The following is a 22,607-nucleotide window of genomic DNA, read 5'->3' as shown; positions in this document are numbered from 1 at the left end:
TATATCCGATGAGATCTTCAACAAGAACAAGGGTGGATTGGGTGCTCACTATGATAGTGGTAGAAGCTCAAGGGCGGATGATGAGGTCATTTCCCCGCCTTGTGATACATCCTCCCCCGCCGCCTCCATCGGTGCCGCCTCCGCCTCCGCCTCCTCAAAGAGACAAAGGCTTGAGTCTCCCATGAGGCAAGCCACTCTAGCCCAAGCCACCGGGGGGTTCTCTTCTTCTCTATCACATCTCCGAGAACGGCAACGGCTAGCGGATATAGAGATTGCACGCACCATTATTGAGTGCAATCTCTCATTCCATGTGCTCAAGGTAGATCAATGGAAGTCAATGGTGAAAGCCATTGCAAATGTGGGCCCATGTGAAGGATGGACCGGCGTCTCCTATCATGACATGCGCACGAAGAGGCTTGTGGACGAGAGGGAAAGAATCGATAGATCTCTCAATCCGGTGCGGGCGGCATGGTCCAAGTATGGGTGTAGCATCCTCTCCGACGGATGGAGTGACCGGAAGAAGAGAGGCATCATCAATATACTTGTCTCTTGCCCTCTTGGCACATACTTTGTGCGGGGCGTGGATTCCGGAAAGGCGGGGAGGAAAACATCGGGTGCATTCATATATCGCCATATCAAGCAAGCCATCATGGAGGTAAGTTTCAACTTTCAAATTGCACTAAAGTCTTTAAAGTTTAGGCTTTAGTATATGTGATATGATCATATGTGGCTATATCATGAGTCATGACTCAAGTCTCATACCGCATACGCTCATTGCATCCATTCATGTGCATTGTGACATGTAGGTTGGATCGAAGAACGTGGTGCAAGTCATCACCGACAACGCTTCAAATTGCCGTCGGATGGGGAAGTTGCTCGAGAAGGACTATCCCTCCATAGTATGGACGCCTTGTGCCTCCCATTGCATTGACTTGCTCATGGAGGATATGGGCAAGTTAGTGTGGATGAAGGAAGTAATGACCGAAGCTATCTCTATTGTTACCTTCTTCACCACAAAGGTGAAGGTGCTTGCCATGTTCCGCGAACATAGCAAGTTGGAATTGAAGAAGCCTTCATCTACACGCTTCGCCTACATGTGGCTCCTCTTGGAGCACCTCCACGATGTGAAATCCTCCCTTCGCCAAACAGTGGTCTCCACAATGTGGAATGAGTGGGATGAGCGAGAATCGGCGGAGGCCAAAGCCATGCAACGGCTTTGCCTAAAGGAGGAGTTTTGGCAGTCGGTCCGCACTATTGTCATTGCGGTCACGCCCTTCTATAGGGTATTGCGGATGACCGACATGGAGGGAGCCACCATGGGCCTTCTTGTTCACTTCATGGGAGAGGCCATAGCAGAGTTACGCGTTTCTCCTTCCATCGACGAGGAGAAGCGCGATGGTATGTTGGCCATTGTGGAGAAGAGATGGAAGTGGATGCGAAGACCTATCCATGGTCTTGCCGCTTTATTGCATCCGGCTTACAAATCACCCGCCCTCTTCACCAACGTGGAGCTACTTGAAGCCCGAGATGCTTACTTGCCCAAAGCATTGCCGGAGGATCGCCATGGGAAGTTCCTTGAGGAGCTCATAAGCTACAATGACCAAAGGGGAGGAGCTGCGTTTGCATCTACTACCTGTTGGAAGAGGGAATCCCTTGTGAAGCCCCTCTTTTGGTGGGAGACATTTGGGTATGCGCTCTCAAGCCTCCAAAAGGTGGCTTTGAGAATCCTAGCTCAGGATTGCTCTTCAGGTGTATGTGAGAGGAACTGGAGTTCCTACTCACTTGTACACACGAAGTTACGTAATCGCTTGAGCACGCAACAGTTAGAGCGGCTATTGTATTGTCGCGCTAACTTGCGCATGCTGCGCGCAATGCAAAAGATGGAATCAGCGAGACAGGTATAAGTTACAACTTATAAGTTATAAGTTATAAGCATTCAAATTTCAAACTTCAATGTTTATTGAAATTTGGAACCAAATTCTAATACATTGCTTGTCACTTGATCATTGTACAATGTAGGTGAATGTGGATGCATTCAAGCTCACAGGGGGCACTCTTCAGAGTGTAAACAAAGTGCAGGATGAGGAGGAGGAGAGGATCTATGCAGAGATCTATCGAGAGCTCGAGTCATTTGATCGACGACCTACTCGCACTCGTCGTGGGCGTGGAGGTAGTGGCAGAGGAGTGCAAGTAGGAAGCCGTGGATGCACGGTTCGTGGTGCTCCCAGGGACATAGTGCATACCTATGTGCGGCATGGATCGGGTAGCTCCACACTCGCTCTTGCAGATGAGGATGCTCCCTTTGGCTTCTCACATGAGCTTAGAGAGCCCGAGTTCGATGATGAGGGCAACCTTCTTAGCGATGGCGACTTCGGCGAGGCCACTGATGTGTCCTCTTCTCATGAGGATGATTTCAGCGAGAGCTCTGATAGTGATGCCTTTGTCTAGTCTCTCCTTGGGCCTTGGCTCTAGCCTCTCTTTTTGTACTCGCGCCTAGCGCGCATGATCGCATCGCACCTCTATACTTTATGTACTTTTGTTTGTCACTTCAAACTTGTTTAGTTGTTTTTAATGATATTTTGGTTTGAAACAACTTCTCTAGACTCTACTCTTCCAAATTGAAAATGTCTATGTTTGTAGGTGAGGTGTTCTTTAATTTAAAAAACCGTATTTTATCGTACCGTATCCCAAAATTTCATATCGTACCGAATATTCCCGTACGGTATCGTACCGTACGGTATCGTATTTTCGTACCGTGACAACTATGAGTACAGCTGACCTATACGGACATGTACAGACATAAACAATACTGTTCAGTCCTGAACATTATCAAGCGTTGAATCTCCAGCTGTGGGACACAGATCTGTGTGTAAATCCTCTGTGCTAAGAGGTCTTGTGGGCTGCCAGATTGGACATACAGGTGTATTCTGCTGGCTGGTTTTGTTGTACTCCGTTCTACATCTCTTTGAATTTGAATAAAGAAATACCAAAAGGGGCGCCAAGCTTTGGGGCCAACAGGTGTCGATTTCATTTCAGTTTTGGGGCACTCTAGCTCCAGTTAATTTTGTTTCTTATTTGGACTACAAGTGGAAGGGTGACTGCTAGTCTACCGCACTTTGGTTTCTACCAGAGGCCGGTTTCAGGTGGATCACGGGAAAAGCTCTCAAGCAGCCCTGTTTTGACATGGGAGGACTTTAAACAGAGATTTTATGCACAATTCTTGCCTCCCAATGCCGTGGCAAGTCGGATAAGATTGAGCATTTGTTTGAAGAAGTTCTGAGGTGTTCACATTGATATTTGAGGCTTGGGCACTTAACAAGGGATTTTATGGACTTCAGGTAACATTAAATGGGTACATGGGCATCATACATGGACATTTGGGCAAGCTTTTTGGGCTTACGAGGGCAACAAAAGCTGGGCGCCCACCTCTGGGGAATATTTTTATAGCATGGATATTAATGATGGCTGACTTTTATCATTTATAGCATTTTTGGCTAAAGAAAGCATAAGTTTGGACATTATTAGCGTGGATAGCCACTTTTGGAAGAGAAAAAGCATGAGCCACCCCTTTTAGAGCTGGCCGACTCTAGAAAAGGGGGGCTGGGCTGAGGCGCTAGAGAGAAGGGAGGCTCTCTCTATTGGACAAATATAGCATGCCCTCTCCTTCAGAGATATCAAGCCGGCAGAAGCGAGCTGCTCTCTCTCTCTCACACACAATACAGGCCGGCAGCAGATTTTCTCTCTTGGGCCCTCAAACTGGCCATATAGCAGCGCTCCTTTCTCTCTCTACTGGTTGCCCACATACAGGCCGTACAGCAGCAGATTAACCCACTCCTCTAGTCGGGCTGCACCTGGCTACTATCACAGCTTCTCCTACCCTTCTGGCTGGGTTGCTATCATCTCAACTGTGGCCAGTTTTGGTCTGTTTTTTTTAGACTGATTTGATAGGGTTGAAGTTGGTGAAATATATGAACTTCTGTGGAGGGCTTGTGCTACAATCACAAGGATTATTGAGATTACAGAACATAACTCCTTTTGTTGGAGGGAAGATTGGGACTCCTTTTGTTGGCAGAAGGATGAACTTCTATGAGGAGGGCTTGTGCTACAATCACTTGAGGATTGTTGAGGTTACAGAATATAACTCCTTTCGTTGGAGGGAAGATTGGGACTCCTTTTGTTGGTAGAAGGAAGAAGAACTAGCTTTGTAAAAGCTTTGAAGGGATTTTATGGAAATCTAGTGCTTAGAGCACCCTCATCTTGGGTTTCTTGTAACAGCTTCTGATTATTAAAGAAGTTACCTATGGGGGGCTAGCCGTTCTGGCTCAGAGTGTTGTCCACTTTTTGTGTTTTTTTGTTGTGATACTTTGTGTGTACTTGAAGTGTTTCAGGTCTGACTGGTTACATTGGTATCAAAGCACAGATTCTCTAGCTGACTGGAGGAGAGCAAAGATCTTGGAAGGATCCGGATTGGCATAGTTTCAGAGACATCCTTGTTATGGATAGATCGGCGTTATTGGGTTATAACATGAAAAAATTGTTTCAGAGTATGGCTTCAGAGCTTCAAAAGACTCTAGATGCTCAAAAGAATTTTTTACAAATAAGTTGGCTGATTTGCGAGGCTTTGCTGAGATGCTACGTCGTTATCCTTATGTGGATAAGTTACTATGTGGCAAGGTGGCCCGCGACAGGAGAGTTATGGACATATTTGGTGATTTGGCTCGGATGTTTGCAGAGAACCCCACAGATTTGGCGTATAGATATTTATGGAAGAACGAGGATATTGAGGTAAATCCGATTAATCAGCATACGATCCCATATCCTCCTCTGCAGTATAGAAATAAGAGACCGGGTAGTTTGGACTCTCACTCGGGTTATGAAAAGAAGAGACATCGTCTTTCTTCAGTGACACCTCTGGTTGAGAACGAAGATTTAAAAAAGACCCCTGACTTACCACCTCGATTTCGGGATAGGCCTCGTGGTAAAAAGCCCAAGTGCAGGGTTGAAAATGATGTTCAGTTTTAGCTTGATATAACACTTCGATTTTCTGGACAGCTGGAAACCGAGATCAATAGACTTCACATCTAGTTTGTCAGTATTGTAGGCTCTAGGGTCGTGAATTAACTCAATGCGTGAAACTTGTGCTTTTAAATGACTTAGATAATTTTTCAACTTTTAGTGGAATATTCCGACCTCGTGAACCCAGCCAAAAGATTGTGTTACCCCCAGTTTGTCACAATTGTGCATTTGTCGAACACATGATGGTGCTTTGCGATCCGCCGACCAAGCAAGTTGATTCTAAGCAAGATGAAACTGTCAGAGAATCTCGAGACATTTGAGATGATCCTTCAATTGATGATATTATGAGGAGTACGTATCAGGATGATTTTGGCGTAGCTTTATCCTATGATTTTGGTCAAATCCTCTGATGTTTATTATTGATTTTCAGCTAAGTACCATACTAGGTATAAGTTGTACTTTTTGTTGAAATAATATATACATGCTCAGTTTTTTTGCTTTTCGCTTTGTTTTAAGCAAACTCACTCTGGTTTGAAAAGGCAAGGAGAAAGGTATGTGTTTTGAATGTGTTTCAGGACGATATTCATGGATGACAAGTCTGGAATTGGTTTATGGAACAATTTTGAATATATCAATGGAATGGCCGCAATGCCTAGAACTACTTTTTTTTTTTTGGGTTGAAGTACCTCCTACGTCTAAGGAGAAGAGTTGCCATTCTATTTTGACGAATATCGGATTTTTCTGGATTTTGTCTTCTGGACTTCTTTCATATCTATCTTGATGAATGCTGATGACTTGGATTCAATCTTGTGCAGTGCACAGGTGAAATTGAGCCATGAAGCATGGCTGGTCATGGTGAAAACCAGTGTGGACAGCACATGATGGTGGTCCTTCGAGTGGGTATTTGTAGGATTGAGTGTTCATGAAGCCCTTGATTTACCAGGTGGTGCCTGGTGGTTGTAGAAGCTCCTGGTAGGAGTGTTCTTTGGCATGGCTATGGTGGGGTGCTACAGATTTGGAGCGGTGCGCCTTGAATGAAAAAGGGAAGCTCTATGGTTGTGGCTGGATGCTACAGATTGGGAGTGAATCTCCTAGACTTGAAGAGTGGTGCTCTTATGGTTGTGGTAGTATGACTATAGAGTGAGTTGTTATTCACTGGCTTCATGACTGACCAAGGTCACCACGAAACGTTTCATTGCTGAAATGATTTATTTTGGAACGAAACGTTTCAATGCCGGGCAAGTGGACAATGAAACGATAGACCGAATCGGTTATATACATAAAATCTGAAGGCTGGGAGCCTAAATCTGAAATTTCACATTTGGGCCTTCAATTGGAGAGGAAAAGTGCAATTTTTCCCTCTAATTTAGGAGAAATTTCAGATTTGGGCCTTCAACTGGAGAGGGAAAGTGCAATTTCTCCCTCCAATTTGGGGGCTCAAATTTGGGCCTTCCAAAATGTGAAATTTCAGATTTGGACCTTCAATTGGAGAGCGAAAGAATTTTCCTCTCCAATTTGGGGGCCCAAATCTGAAATTTCAAATTTGGGCCTTCAAACTTATTTACAATTTTACTTTAATACTTACAATCAAGAAAACAAAAGTACTAAAATCCAATAGCGAATAACCAAACAAAGTTTAAAACTACAATGCATTGTTGATTGTATCCATGGACAATTCTGAGTGATTTCCTCATTGTGAGTCATACTATATACATGTTACATAAAAAAAAAATAACATGCCTCATAATTGGTGGAGCCATAAGCACAAATTACAATAATGTTCAATATTGAACGTTTTTATTTCTTCCTTCTGGACTTTTCAGTTGCCGTGAAACGTTGGACGAAACATCCATGACTAAAACGTTTCAATAGTGAGACACGTTTCACGTTTCAGCAGCAACGAAATACGTTTCGTAGTGACCATGTGATTGACCACCACAGAGATGAAGGGTTATCCGGCCGTAACTCCTCAGAAGGATTATCTAGTAGGGGGTTTGCTATTGAGATGTGGGAAACAGAAGGAGAGAGAGGAAGAGAGAGAAAAAGGGGCTGGAAAACGGGTTCTTTGGTCTCTCTCTTCATCGAAGCTCGCCATAGTGGGAAAATGCACTTCCTTTCTTCCGGAACGCAATCTACTATGCGTGTGGGAGACTTTTCGGAGGCTAAAAACCAACCGTCCTTCTAGGGACAGGAGTCACACTGAAAGGGGTGGTCCTCTCGAGTCTAGAAAAAAACCACACAAGCGAGAAAAAAAAATTCTTTCTTTTTTTCTGGTTTTTTGGCTGAATCTTCACACTTGAAGAAGGCTCTGATATCAATGTAACATGTGAAAGCTCGATGGAAGAATCGGTAACTTCAATGTTCAGAAATCAACAATTGTTCGCGACAAAGATAACGCACAGTCCTAAGGGATGGCCCCGTACTACATGCTTCCTACAGATGCGTGGTGTCTGGTTGCAAATCCAACACTCAGAACATCTGACATCATTCCAGAGAGAGATTCAGAGTACGGCATGACACTGCTTCATGTGCAAGACAATGCACACGTGACCTTGGACATTAGAGTGGAACCCTGGTTGACTCGTCCCAAATTGGGCTCACATGGGACTAGTTTCCACTCCAGGTTCTACACCTTTTTTTCAGATATGTGCCATGTTCATGTGGCATCGAAGTGCAGGATGCACGTGATAGTTGGGGCAATCGGCACCAAGCAGGCTCGTTGATAATTAGACCTCAGGCTCGGGGATGGCTCGAGACATTGAATCTATGGTTGGGTGGTGAGTTGCTAGCTACAATGCATCACAGTCATGCAATTCGTACGATGATGTTCCCTACAACATCACCGAGCTTCTTCACGATGGGAAATGGGCCAAAGCTTTGAAAAGAGGGCTTGAAACAACGCTTGCCCATTTGCTTTAACTATTGCTTCATGATGCAAAAAATACCCAATCTCCCTTCTTGTAGTTGATATCTCATCTAGACTTGTTGGCTTGCCTGCTGTAGGCTTCCTGTGCTTTGGTGAGGCTCTCCTTCACGAATTGGATAATCTTTGAAAATGTTTATGTGGTCTTGTTGTCCTCCAATGATGGTGACACCATTCTCATAAGAAGAGATGAGAAACGATGACCAAAAGCTGCCTCATATGGAGTCTTGCTAATACCAGATGAGTGAGTGTTGTTCAGGATAGACTGCATCAAAGGAAGATACTGTTTCCATTTCGACTACTTTTTATGGTAATAGGATTTGACAACATCAATGGCAAACTGATTATAAATTTTTGTCAGATGATCAGTTTGTGGATGAAATGCACTAGACAACTGCAACTTAGTCCCAAAGTTTTCAAATAATGTCGTCAAAAATGTGAAGTAAACTTGGGATCTCTGTCCTGAAGTAATTGTCCATGGTAAACCACAAATAGGGTATCAAAGTCGGATAAATAGGCAAACAATATCCTTTGTTGTGTCTGTTTGCTTGAACGGAATAAGCATGCAAAACTTATTGAATTGGTCAGCAATGGTCATACTATATCTTGGTTCCCATAGCTATTTGAAGAGGGCCTATGAAGTCCATGCTGATATCTTGGAAAGGTTCCTCGAGAACATGCAAGGCTGAAGTAACCCAACTTGCTTTGAGTGTGGAACCTTCACTTTGGTAAATTTGGCATGCTTGGACATAATGGTAGACATCTCTTCTCATTTTTGGCCAATATAGAATAACTGCTCTAACTTCTCTAAGGTACTGTTGAAATCACGATGACCCCCAAAATCATGGGTATCATGAAGAAGAGCCTGTATTTTCTTCCTTAATAAACATAGCTGGTTTTTGTAGAACAACCAATCAACTTGAATTGTATAATGGCCCAGTTGTGAACCGAGGGCTAAATTATATGGAGTCCTGAATTCCACAAAATCTGGATATTGCACCTTCATACTAACCAAATCTTTGCCTTGAATTTTCGGCATAGTGGACTCTTGCAATGTCTGAATGGTGGATTTTCGATTAAGAGCATCAACAAACGGGGTTATTCTTGCCAGGGACATACTCAATCATGCCTCTAAATTGTTGGAAGTGTTGAGTCCACCTGGCTTGCCTATCACTCCATTCGGCACTAAGCATGGTTTGCAACCATTTAAGTGCATGGTTATCAATTGTCATTGTGAATCCCGTAGTTCTTCTCGATGACATTCAGGTCTGTCATCTTGCTGTAAAACAATGCCAATGGCAAGATTAGTAGTGACGGTAATAACCTCAAATGGGTCATCCCATAATGCTAGCTTAAGAAGTGGTGCTTCTAAGGCCAGTTTCTTCAATGCATGGAAGGTGTAAAGAGCCTTGTTCGTAACTGATACTTTTTGGCAACGCGTCTTCACTCCCTTAAGTAGATCTCTGAGAGGTGCTTCGAGGTTGGAAAACAAACAATGTGATCTCTTGAGCAGTCTTGGGAATATCCTAGTCCAATATAGCGTGCATCTTTTCAGCGTCAAACATCGGTTCTCTGCCTGGTACCACTTTTGCTCGTCTGGCTGGAGATAACCTCTAATAATGCCCTCCTTTGTCTCCTCTTCATACATCTTTTTAGGCTTGGTCTCTATGTTTTTCTTCGTGCCTAAGTTGTTGTAAGACTTGCTATCCTTATTGCCTTTGCTGTTTTGTGCTTCCTTACGTGGCTGGGATGATGAAGGTGTGTGTGTCTGTGTTGTAAGAGTTTGGGGCTTGTCTGTGTTGGGAATCAAGGTCTCGTGTGTGCATGTGAAGCACCTCTTAGAGGGGTCACTCATGTGTTTGTGTACGTGTGTGTGAGCCACCTCTTAGAGGGGTCTCAATAATATCTAGATAGTTGTGTGATGTGACATAAGCAATGATGTGAAGAGAAGAATCTTTGGGCCTATAAAGGACTTGTACTTTCATTGAAATAAACACACAAGTGACTCGTGCAAGTCTCTCTCACTAGAGTGTATTCTAACACTCTCTGGTTAAGCTTTCACTGAGCCAGTTTGTTTATCAGCCTCTACAGCCTGCAGCTCAAGCTCCACCACATCCAACATGGTATCGGAGTATGGTTCTATCCTCCCAATGCTTCCCGCCATTGCATTCTGTTGCAATCCTTGCCATCTGATGTGCATGCTGCTGCCCCCATTATCTACGAGCTGCTGTCGACCACCAATAGGCTGCTGCCCGTGAAGCTTCCCCTGGCCATACACCTGCTGCTGTGTTGCAGCCTGACCTGCAGAGAGAAGAATAGTCCATGCAAGCACTTGCAACTCAACATTTTGCAAAATTAGTACAAAGGTACTAATTTTGCCATCTGATGTGCATGCTGCTGCCCCCATTATCTACGAGCTGCTGTCGACCACCAATAGGCTGCTGCCCGTGAAGCTTCCCCTGGCCATACACCTGCAGAGAGAAGAAGAATAGTCCATGCAAGCACTTGCAACTCAACATTTTGCAAAATTAGTACAAAGGTACAAATATCATTGCTAAGGTATACTTGGGGCTTTTCATCATTTCAACAGAGCAATATTGGGCATTTCCCTTCTTTTGTATAATCTTGCTAAATCAAAGCATTAAACCCTAGTACTTCATCAATTTTGAAAATTGAGGGTGCATTCCTTGCATTAAGATGTTGCGATAGCCTTTCTATAGCATCATTATTCAAAAACCCTAATTCTAAAAACCTAATTTCTAGAAACCCTAATTTTTGGGGCATTTTCTGTAAGGGACTAGACACTGACATTGGATTTCATCCTTTATTAAGACCCATTGTTTGCCTAAATTGGCTTCCCATTTACTCATTGAGAAGTTTAATGGAGAAAACTTCCACACAATTGACCGTTTCAGCTTCTCTTCTTATGACTTCCCCAACTGTAATGCCATGGTAATGACCTTGTTAGAATAGGTCAGAATAGGAGACCCATTCTAGGAGAGTTTGTAAAACTCATCCTCCAAATTTGTCATGTATTGGAGTGGAAGAAACCTAGCTTTGAGGTCAGACACAAAAGTATCCCATATGTAATGTGTTGTGCCGGTGGTTAGATCTATATGACAACCAGGCATCAGTTAGTAGGCAGTTGGGCAGCGTGCAAAGGCTTCTGAACATGTGCAGATGCCATATGGCAGTTTGCTAGTGGACACAGGAGGTCAGCCAGCCTGCCAGGTACATTCAGGTTGTGGGCAGTCCTCAAAACAGGCGGATAGCACTATAACAGGCCGACTAGCACTAACAGGTGCTATTTATACATGCGTGGGAAAATCATCATTGTCATCAAGAAACTCTCATGCGTTGGAGCCTTACAAATCGGTTCTCTGAAGTGTGGGCTGGCCAAGGAGAAACTTCAGTAGAGCATTGGGGTGAGAATCGTGGTAAACATTTTTATTAACCTTTTGTACTTGAAATTCAGTTGTAACAAATTTTCTTGTACATAATACAATTCGGTAGTTTATGGCTATTGTGTGTGATGCTTGTTTGAATTCCGCTGCTTTCCTCTTTCTATTCACAAATTCTAGCACATAGGCACAAGAGCTCTACATTGTGGTCCCCTGGATCCGAGCAAGTCCCGAGTGGTCTTATGTGGAGTTGCACATTTTTTCCCACCTGGAGTGTGTCCTCATCAAGATGGATTGTCACTACTTCCCATCGTAAAAACCTCACGAGCTACGAGGGACTCAAGTAGAGCTTGCAAGCTTTTCCCCTAGGCATACAGGTCCGTTTCAAGATTGTTCACCACATTGATGCTTTTTGCTACAGCCTCTCCCCCGCTGGTGTAAGGGTGGTGGTTGTCACGTGCACGCCCATGCCATGGCTAATCTGCAGCATGAACAACATAATCCCTGATCAGGACAACATTTAGAGCATCATCATCACCAGCAGTCGCATCATCAATATCATCATCATCATCAGCCTCAGCCTCAACATCATCATCAGCATCAACACCATTGGATGGTATGAGGACCCAGTTGGCAGCCGCCGGTCGGCAGCCAGCAAGGGTGGGCAAGACAATAAAGCAAGCACAGCATTTATAGCATAATTTCATAAATATTCCATGTCCAGAGCAGGCTGACAGCTAGAAATGGCCGACCAGCACCTCTTGCAGATATATAAGGATAAAGTCATTCATTTGCACATTCATCAAGCAATCATCATTTGTAGAAGTCTAGAAATCAGCATAAGCATGTAGAAGGGGCCAAAGGTCACCCCTAAGGGGTTGACCAAAGGCCTAAGTCATGTACAGTCATACAGTCACCTTTTTGTACCATATGAATAAAGAAAACCGTGACACGAACTCTCTCTCTTCTTCTCTCTCCTCCGTCTTAATCATGTTTAATTAGCATCTTGTTCTTAATTAGGCTTAGGGTTGTGGATCAGTACAGCAAGGCTTCCGCACATGCAACAGTGGTGGTTTTCATTCTAGGCCCCAAGAGAGGCATCCCCATCCTCTCCCCCTGATGTAGCCTCCCTCTGAGAGCAAGGCCAGCCAAGGAGGGAGCTCCCCCTTCTATTTTTGCATTGCATCTTGACCACTAGAGGGTTGTTATTGACCTCTTTTGAGGGTTATAGTCGGTTTTGTGGGGAGGTTTTTTTTCGACTAATAGAAGGATCATTCTTAGGGGGAAAAAAGATCATAGCTTGGAGGAGACATGAAACCGATCCCGTCAAGTGGGAAAGACTCCGTTGGACACCCACACGCTTAATAGCACAACTTTAAAACCACAAATATGAAATGGACAACTTAAAACAACTTGAAATTTAAATGAAATGAAATGGAAAGATGGACACCAGCACTGGGGCCGGAACGGGCCGACCCCCCCCTCAATATATGATATATTTATTGGGAGTATTTAATGAATACAATGCTCCATGGGTTCTGAGAACCAGATAATGTCCATGTATATATGAAAACAGTACCAAACAAATAGGCTCGAATTTCGATGTAGAAGCTCGAAGCAGAACGACCACTAGTGTGGTCCAATCTCTGCGGTCCTGTGCTTTCACTGGACTCCGCGGAGAGCGCCTCACTGGTGTTCCGAGACCACGCACAAACAGGCGCTCTCGTACTAACGCCTGGCTCTCCCGATCTCAGCACCTTTGGACCGAGGTTCGCCAATACAGCTTGGACAACCCGGCACTGAACGGGTGTTGGCCGAGCGGGATGAATCTTTTATCAGATTTAAACATATAATACTTTACTCAAATCTGAAAATCACTTACTTGTAGATGGTTGATAGAAAACCCATACTCGAAGTATGAAGAAGCCTCCCAGGAGAGGCGAAGTTCCTTTGATGAAGACTCAGTCGCCTCGTGGTGAACCACCAAGGCAGGTACCACCGTAAAGGAAAACCACAGCCGCCTGCTGTGCGAGAAGAAGTATCCACTTGCAAGGGCGGATAGAGACCTGGCTGCTATGTGGAGGAGCAGCCTGTTATGAAGAGAGTGTACTTCCACACTTGCCTGCAAGAGTAAAAAGGAAACCTGCTGAAGAGCAAGTGCAACCACCTTGTATGGAGAAGGGGGATACTTGCTGCAGCCGCCTGTGGGGAGTAGGAGTTGCAGTCGAATAGGAGCAGACGCCTGTAGGAAAAACAGCCGCCTAAAGCACAGGGGCCGCCTAGCTGATGTGCACAACCACGTGGCTGCAGCCTGTGTAACCGCCTACTGTGCAGTATGCAGCCGGCTGGAGAACAGGCTCAGCTTGCTGAGGATGGTGTGCAGTTTGATGAGCTCTGCCTGGCTGCGGCGGTTGTTTAAGGCTCAGCCGCCACCTGTATGCTGAAACGCAGCCTGCTGGTTGTGGCAGGCGCAGCCTGTAGAGAAGCAAAAGGAGTCGCCTGCTGGAGATAGCAAGCGCCTAGATGATCGCCTAATAGTCTTCTCCACGCCAGAAGGTGATCGCCGGCTGATTTCACGTACTAGGATGGAAGCGATGTTGTACTACGCTTGATGGAGAGATCTTTATTTAATAATAATCATGTGGAGTTAACCTTGGTCATACCCACGTTTGCATGTGGGGGACTAGTGGGGGTAGGTGACCATGCCCACCCCCACACTCACTTAAAAGTGGGGCTCCCCACCTTGGCCCCAAAGTGGGTGCCCAAAGGGGGTGCCCACTTTTAAATAAGTGTGAACACCTTAACTTTATAAAATAAAGGGTTAGAGATAAAATATTAAAACAACATGTGTAACATACTTACCACCTGTTCACATGCACTAAAACTTGTCAGAATACAGAGCAGACTTCACGACTCACTGGCAGGCGTCCCCGCTCAGTAAGTAACACGTCAAGCAGGCAAACACACAAATACATGTCATGCGAAAACAGTTTCAAACATGCAAAATATGTGTGCATGTGCAAAAAGTAACATGGACATATCTCCCGTTCATGGAACATGTACAAAATATCTGTCGGCACAAAACTGGCACGACATAAAAACATAAAAACCTGGTCTTCCTATGGAGTGACAGTCCCATAGGTAAGACACAGTTCCAGGCACGAGTTTCCCTATGGTGTGACAGTCCCATAGGTAAAACACGGCACGAATACTGGCTCTTCCATGGCGTGACAGTCCCATGGATCGAACACAGTCCAGGTCATACACGGGTGGCACTGGTCTGGCTCCCGTCCATACGACACCATCCTGCTAACACACGGGTGGCACCAGTCTGGCTCCCGTCCATGTCAGCAAAATACTGGCCTCTTCACATGAGACACCGGCCTGGCCTCAAGTGAACGAGACGCAAAAACTAGGAATGGACCAAATGGTCGGCCAATTGGTGACATCCCCCCGGGCTTCTAAAGAGTTGACCTCAACTGAAAAGCCTCAAGATATGCCTGCAACAATTGCGGATAATCTGCAAAATAATCTTCATTTACCCATTTGGCATCAATAGGCAAATAATTCTTAAACTTCACAAGGTATCTCCTGGAAAGCTTTCCTGCAGGTAGCTTTCTCTCCTTGTGAAAAACAATCTGTTCTGGCTGGAGAATCTCCTCAAGCTCTTCAATCTCTGGCGGATCTTCTGTGACAGGCTCATCAGGATCTGGCCCCACATATTTCCGAAATAAACTCACATGAAAAGCATTGTGAATCTTCCAATGACTAGGTAAAGCAAGCCTGTAGGACACTTCATTGATTTTGTGAATCACCTTGAAGGGTCCATAATAGCGAGGAGAAAGCTTAGGATATGATCCTTCTCGTCCTGGCCTCTTCCGAAGCCTAGCCTTCTCAAATTTCAGCAATACCCAATCACCTTCTTTGACTTCCATGTCCCTTCTATGCTTGTCAGCAGCCATTTTATGCTTATCTTGAGATCTTGCAATGGCTGTCCGCACCTGACCAAAGGCAACATCCAAGTCACGAACATATTCATCAGCTGCAAAAATCTCATCCTTAGTACGAAGGATGGGTGGCAAGACCACTCTGCCATAAATAATCTCAAACGGAGCCTTTCCTGTGGAAGCATGGATCGTATTGTTGTAGGCAAACTCAACAAGTGGAAGATACTTCTCCCATGCACTCTTTTGATCTGCCACATAACATTTCAATAAATCCAACACGGCTGAATTTGCAGCTTCACTTTGGCCATCCGTTTGGAGATGATAAGCTGATGAAAACTCAAGCTTAGTACCCATATTATCAAATAAAGCCCTCCAAAATAGGCTTGTAGTCCTGGGATCTCTATCCCCGCATCAGACCCACGAGAGGCACTAGAGGGACCCCTCGAATTAGGTACTTCCAAAGGGTTGCCTTGGCTGTCCATTGTGTTCAAAGTTTGCTAAAAGCGGGATGTCCAGCACACAGGTTCGTTTCCCCACTAGGAAGAGGGAAACAACCGTGCTCTGATACCAATGAAACCGATTCCGTCAAGTGGGAAAGACTCCGTTGGACACCCACACGCTTAATAGCACAACTTTAAAACCACAAATATGAAATGGACAACTTAAAACAACTTGAAATTTAAATGAAATGAAATGGAAAGATGGACACCAGCACTGGGGCCGGAACGGGCCGACCCCCCCCTCAGTATATGATATATTTATTGGGAGTATTTAATGAATACAATGCTCCATGGGTTCTGAGAACCAGATAATGTCCATGTACATATGAAAACAGTACCAAACAAATAGGCTCGAATTTCGATGTAGAAGCTCGAAGCAGAACGACCACTAGTGTGGTCCAATCTCTGCGGTCCTGTGCTTTCACTGGACTCCGCGGAGAGCGCCTCACTGGTGTTCCGAGACCACGCACAAACAGGCGCTCTCGTACTAACGCCTGGCTCTCCCGATCTCAGCACCTTTGGACCGAGGTTCGCCAATACAGCTTGGACAACCCGGCACTGAACGGGTGTTGGCCGAGCGGGATGAATCTTTTATCAAATTTAAACATATAATACTTTACTCAAATCTGAAAATCACTTACTTGTAGATGGTTGATAGAAAACCCATACTCGAAGTATGAAGAAGCCTCCCAGGAGAGGCGAAGTTCCTTTGATGAAGACTCAGTCGCCTCGTGGTGAACCACCAAGGCAGGTACCACCGTAAAGGAAAACCACAGCCGCCTGCTGTGCGAGAAGAAGTATCCACTTGCAAGGGCGGATAGAGACCTGGCTGCTATGTGGAGGAGCAGCCTGTTATGAAGAGAGTGTACTTCCACACTTGCCTGCAAGAGTAAAAAGGAAACCTGCTGAAGATCAAGTGCAACCACCTTGTATGGAGAAGGGGGATACTTGCTGCAGCTGCCTGTGGGGAGTAGGAGTTGCAGTCGAATAGGAGCAGACGCCTGTAGGAAAAACAGCCGCCTAAAGCACAGGGGCCGCCTAGCTGATGTGCACAACCACGTGGCTGCAGCCTGTGTAACCGCCTACTGTGCAGTATGCAGCCGGCTGGACAACAGGCTCAGCTTGCTGAGGATGGTGTGCAGTTTGATGAGCTCTGCCTGGCTGCGGCGGTTGTTTAAGGCTCAGCCGCCACCTGTATGCTGAAACGCAGCCTGCTGGTTGTGGCAGGCGCAGCCTGTAGAGAAGCAAAAGGAGTCGCCTGCTGGAGATAGCAAGCGCCTAGATGATCGCCTAATAGTCTTCTCCACGCCAGAAGGTGATCGCCGGCTGATTTCACGTACTAGGATGGAAGCGATGTTGTACTACGCTTGATGGAGAGAGCTTTATTTAATAATAATCATGTGGAGTTAACCTTGGTCATACCCACGTTTGCATGTGGGGGACTAGTGGGGGTAGGTGACCATGCCCACCCCCACACTCACTTAAAAGTGGGGCTCCCCACCTTGGCCCCAAAGTGGGTGCCCAAAGGGGGTGCCCACTTTTAAATAAGTGTGAACACCTTAACTTTATAAAATAAAGGGTTAGAGATAAAATATTAAAACAACATGTGTAACATACTTACCACCTGTTCACATGCACTAAAACTTGTCAGAATACAGAGCAGACTTCACGACTCACTGGCAGGCGTCCCCGCTCAGTAAGTAACACGTCAAGCAGGCAAACACACAAATACATGTCATGCGAAAACAGTTTCAAACATGCAAAATATGTGTGCATGTGCAAAAAGTAACATGGACATATCTCCCGTTCATGGAACATGTACAAAATATCTGTCGGCACAAAACTGGCACGACATAAAAACATAAAAACCTGGTCTTCCTATGGAGTGACAGTCCCATAGGTAAGACACAGTTCCAGGCACGAGTTTCCCTATGGTGTGACAGTCCCATAGGTAAAACACGGCACGAATACTGGCTCTTCCATGGCGTGACAGTCCCATGGATCGAACACAGTCCAGGTCATACACGGGTGGCACTGGTCTGGCTCCCGTCCATACGACACCATCCTGCTAACACACGGGTGGCACTAGTCTGGCTCCCGTCCATGTCAGCAAAATACTGGCCTCTTCACATGAGACACCGGCCTGGCCTCAAGTGAACGAGACGCAATAACTAGGAATGGACCAAATGGTCGGCCAATTGGTGACAAGACATCAATAAAATTTAGGGAAAATCAAGTTTAAGTGGATAAAATTTGTGAGGGATATGTTGCGAGGAGATTAGAAATGACAATCTTAGGGGAAAAGTGAGTCACATCTAACCATGGTTACCGTTAGTAAGGTCACAGGCATGTTTCAGAAGCTAGGCAGGCACTCTCCATGATGGGGGCGGGCTGATCACAGGTGTGGTGGAAGGAGTTGAGCCCTGTGTGGAAGTTTTTGGTGGCCAGACAACAGGCTGGGTAACCAGACAGCAGAGTTGGGCACCCAGGTATTGACACAAAGTCAGGCACTTTAGGAAGGTAATATCTTCATAGCCCAATCTGGTTGTATGCAGTCCAACCTGCACCTAAGGACTGTATTTGGCCTATTTATTAAGGGCCTCCCCACTTTCAGTATGAGCATTCAGCACCTGTGGTTTCAGCCATCAGGAGCACCGCTCCTCCAGACAGCGTTTGTCTTCATTTAGAGGGGGATGTCAAGATTACTGTTTTCATCCTGCAGAGTGGATGAAACCAGACAGCGTTTGTCTTCGTTTAGAGGGGGGTGTCAAGATTACTGTCTTCATCCTGCACAGTAGCTGAAACTAGTTCATCTCTCTTGTAGAACATTTCTTCTTCATTTCTCTGTACGTACTTCACCAGTTTATGTCATTTTCTGTGTTGAGTGAGTTGAAGGAGTCTTCTCTCTGTCTCTGTAAACAAGAGTCCAAATAGCCTTACAGGCTGCCAGAGAAGATTTTTTTTGCTGTGTGCGCACATGCATGTGCACTCCGGTGCCGTCATTGGGATCATGTGATCTTCTGGCTTGGCTATGACGTTAGGAAACACATGTGTGTGTGTGTGTGTGTGTGTGTCTCCCCCCCCCCCAGCCCCAGCCCCAGCCCCAGCCCCAACTCCCCCCTCCCCCCCTCCCTCTCTTCTCTCACTGCTATTCCCTTTGCTGCTACCCACCATGCACATTCTTCCCAATACAGCAAAGGGATGCAAATACTTCATGACCTATCAACCTTGTCTTGTTATATTTATCTTCTTGAGGTTAGGTTGTACTGCCAAAACTGTTGGAAAATGGGCTGATCGAGTCCTTCATTTGTGGGGTTTGATGTCCTGCAGCTGACTATAAGAATGAGAAGGAAGTGGGTCAGGCTCTTGCGGAAGCCACACGGCAAGGCTTGGTGAAGAGGAGTGATCTCTTTATAACCACCAAGGTGATAGTTGTCTCTTTGTTTTTTTTGTCCAAGAAATCTATCTTGTGAGTTGCAGTTACTAATAAACAAGCTTAACCTCCCAGCTATGGACCTCTGATCACGGACATGTTCATGAAGCTTGTGAAGACAGTTTGAAAAATCTTCAGCTGGATTATCTGGATCTTTATTTGGTTCACTTTCCTATTGCCACCAGGCATACAGGTCTATATCATTCTGTTGTTATAGGTCGACTTTTCCTCTGGTTTCCTCCTATTGTGGAGCAGACATCACCAGTCTTCTCAATACATAGTACTCTTGCGTTGTGTGAAGGTGTGGGAACAACAAGCAGTGCTTTGGATAGCGATGGAGTGCTGGACATAGACACTACGATCTCCCTTGAAACTACATGGCATGCAATGGAAGATCTAGTCTCTGCAGGATTAGCGCGAAGCATTGGTATCAGGTATACTGTTTTGTCATTTACAGTACAAATTTCCTGTGTGTGTGTGTGTGCACAGACAAGTGGGCATTTTTGTGAGGAAGTAGTTTTTATTAACTACATTGATTTCCCTCCCCTCTTGTAGCAATTATGATGTCTTTTTGACTCGAGACTGTCTAGCCTACTCGAAAATCAAGCCGGCAGTGAACCAGATTGAGACTCATCCTTACTTTCAGAGGGAGTCACTGGTGAAGTTTTGTCAAAAGCATGGGGTTGTAGTTACAGCGCATACTCCTTTAGGTGGAGGTGTTGCAAACACCGAGTGGTTTGGGTCTGTTTCTGCCCTCGATGAACCTGTCATCCAGGTATGCTTTGTTAATAAACATGTTGATACCATATGTATGGAACATTTATTGTTATCTTAATGATAGCTATTGGGGTAGTATTGCATGAAAAATTGGCCTTAATTATTTGTATCTCAATCAGAATGCCAATTTTAATGTATCATTTTCAAATATAATAAACATACTTGGAATGCATAAGAACGTTAAAGATGCTGCAAATATCTGTATTGGCGAAACACTCCATCAAAAGACTGATAGACCTCCATCCCAAGAAAGTAGAAAGGGGTGCAGATTCTGCACCCGCATGTCCCTTCCAAAGCAGCCCTGTCACCTACTACCCATCCTATGGCCAGGTGGGGACGGGCGGGTTATATATACGTATGTTCACGTGGCCTCAGTAAGGGTATGGAAAATTTGGTTCCCACTCTTCTTGTTAAACCTGGTCACCCACAAGTTTAGTGTGTTTGTGTAACACATTGATAAGCATTCTCTCACCCATTGATAAGTATGTCATCATTCTTTTGCCCCAGAACCTTGCAAAGAAGCATGGCCGGACACCTGCGCAGATTGCTCTTCGATGGGGGATCCAACGAAAAACAGTAGTCATCCCAAAGTCTGGTAAGCTGGAGAGGCTTGAGGAGAACATGAACCTATTTGATTTTGAGTTGTCGGAAGAGGATATGGATGCTATCAAAAGTGTGGACAAGAAGTATCGTACCAACCAGCCTGCCAAATTCTGGGGCATTGATTTGTTTGCATGAGGACAAGATGCTTGTAGTGCATGATTAGTGGACTTGCCAAAACGTTTCAATTTAACCACTGAAGGGAGGGATTCTTTTTCGTTCTTTAGATGCAGATCCTGCTTTTCTTGTGATGTACATTGAGTGCTCAGTTTGGTATGGATTATGCAGAAGCTTCAGGATTTTGAATTGAATGGCGAAGAATTCAAGTCTTTTATCTTTTGTTTTTTTTTTTGGAGGAGGAAGGGAAAGGAGGGGGGTGGGGTGAGGGTGTGAGGGTGGGGTTGAGGAGTAATTGCTCTTCCATGCTATATGGTTGGCTCACTGTCATAACGTGTCCTTAGTTATCTCAATAGGAGTTGAGCATGTACTGAATTGCTTTTTTTAAATTCGAGCAAGGTGTTTTTGGCTCATGTAAGTAAGCATAAAGATAAAGTACATCAATATTATGTATATAATTAGAATATGTAGTCGCAAAGGTATCAGCACATGTTTTTTGGGCAGGCATTGTGTTAACATCCTTGCCAATCACACATTAGTGCAGTGGTAAGGAGTTTGAGAGTCCCTAGGTGATGGCTTCAAATCTCCCCCTGTGCAAGCTATGGCATCTAGTGTGTGTGAGTAGTGTACTTTCAAATTTCCAGCCACTCCAAACAAAAAAAAACATCCTTGTTAGTGGTCTTGTGTGGGCTAAGTTGACATGTGTGGGCTAAGCTGACATGTTTTGAACTCCATATGCCAAATCTTGTTGAAAGGTGGCTGTGACCAGGTTCACATTTCTTTAGTGTCATGCTAGCCACATATAGATTTTTCAATTGCTTGTATACATTCAATTAGAGCTTAATATTCTGGATCCTATTGTTTTTTTTTGCCATCCGCTCCATCGATGCTTTAAAAAAAAAAGAAAAAAGAGTGGGACTCCTATTCACTTTTTCTTAAAAATAGAATGCCCTTTTTGTGCTTTGATTTTCTTCAGTCTTGCTTATATCGCTTGATATACTCATAAAAGATCGCCTTTGGAATATGATGTTGTGTAACTAACCTCTTTTCAATGGAAAATACATTTTTTTTTTGTCCTCCTAACATTGTTCAAGGCATCGTCACATCCAATGCGCCATATACATATGTTGTTCAATAATTACAGACATTGTCTTGAGTAGTCTCTATGCAAATCAAAGGTCAATATACGATCATCCATCTAGTAAAACTTGCTTGCAGTAGTCAAGGGGGAATAAAGCTAGGCTGCTGGTAACTGTTATTACCACCTCCGATCAACTGCAAATTTTTTTTTTTTGTTTCCAACTCTCCCTGTGTCCACCATTGTAATTGACCAATTCGATCTACCTTTTCTATCTTTTTATTCTTAAAAATGAATGTTGCCCTTCTTCCTCACATGGCTTACACACCATGTCACGTTGCTTCTTGTTGCATCACCCAATTTGCTTGCATCCACAGTTGGGGCATGGAGAGAAATATATGCATTAAGCATCTTGCTATGGAAAGCGAAGCACAGTTATCCTCGATAAAAGTCCCTTGAATTTATTTATTTTACTAGTTGCAAAGACCCTTGTGTGTGTAGCAATCTCATCTTCATACATGGTTCTCATAGAAACCATACCATTAGTATTGGCAAAGAATCAAATTAGAGGGTTCAAATCCTCCGTAAGTCCCACGCTAAACGTAGTTATTCAAGTCCTAGGGAAAAATATTTATATTCCATCTCTCTCTCTCTCGCTCTCTCTCAATCTTTTCCATGATTTAATACTCCATGGACTTGCTCTACTACTTATAGTCTAATAGACCCATTGGGTCTTTTGAAGATGTTAATCTCTCTCTCTCTCTCTCTCTCTCTCTCTCTCTCTCCATAAAACCACAAGAGTTCTACTAGGGTTG

The 22,607-nt window shown here is 44.6% G+C and overlaps 3 protein-coding genes across 3 annotated transcripts in view; all 3 read left to right on the top strand.

The window, feature by feature from the left end:
• The window catches only part of LOC147624277 (NADP-dependent D-sorbitol-6-phosphate dehydrogenase-like), a 72,963-nt gene extending 52,029 nt beyond the window's left edge, over window positions 1-20,934 (top strand). Inside the window, exons 2-6 of the mRNA XM_086819252.1 lie at window positions 19,118-19,212; window positions 19,296-19,413; window positions 19,522-19,654; window positions 19,776-19,995; window positions 20,505-20,934. Of these exons, the coding sequence (XP_086675378.1) occupies window positions 19,118-19,212; window positions 19,296-19,413; window positions 19,522-19,654; window positions 19,776-19,995; window positions 20,505-20,735 (797 nt within the window). The 3' untranslated portion in view covers window positions 20,736-20,934. The remainder of the gene's footprint in view (window positions 1-19,117; window positions 19,213-19,295; window positions 19,414-19,521; window positions 19,655-19,775; window positions 19,996-20,504) is intronic.
• On the top strand, window positions 37-863 carry LOC147624279 (uncharacterized). The gene has a single exon (XM_086819250.1). It carries the CDS (start codon window positions 182-184, stop codon window positions 704-706), a length of 525 nt encoding a protein of 174 aa, XP_086675376.1. The 5' UTR covers window positions 37-181; the 3' UTR covers window positions 707-863.
• Window positions 812-2,603, top strand: LOC147624278 (uncharacterized). The gene has a single exon (XM_086819251.1). It carries the CDS (start codon window positions 864-866, stop codon window positions 1,902-1,904), a length of 1,041 nt encoding a protein of 346 aa, XP_086675377.1. The 5' UTR covers window positions 812-863; the 3' UTR covers window positions 1,905-2,603.
• Window positions 20,935-22,607: the final 1,673 nt, after the last annotated feature.

This window comes from Cibotium barometz, chromosome 25 (assembly GCF_041138505.1).
Source record: "Cibotium barometz isolate CiBa-2024 chromosome 25, ASM4113850v1, whole genome shotgun sequence".
Taxonomy (NCBI): domain Eukaryota; kingdom Viridiplantae; phylum Streptophyta; class Polypodiopsida; order Cyatheales; family Cibotiaceae; genus Cibotium; species Cibotium barometz.
This window is presented reverse-complemented; position numbering and strand designations above follow the sequence as displayed.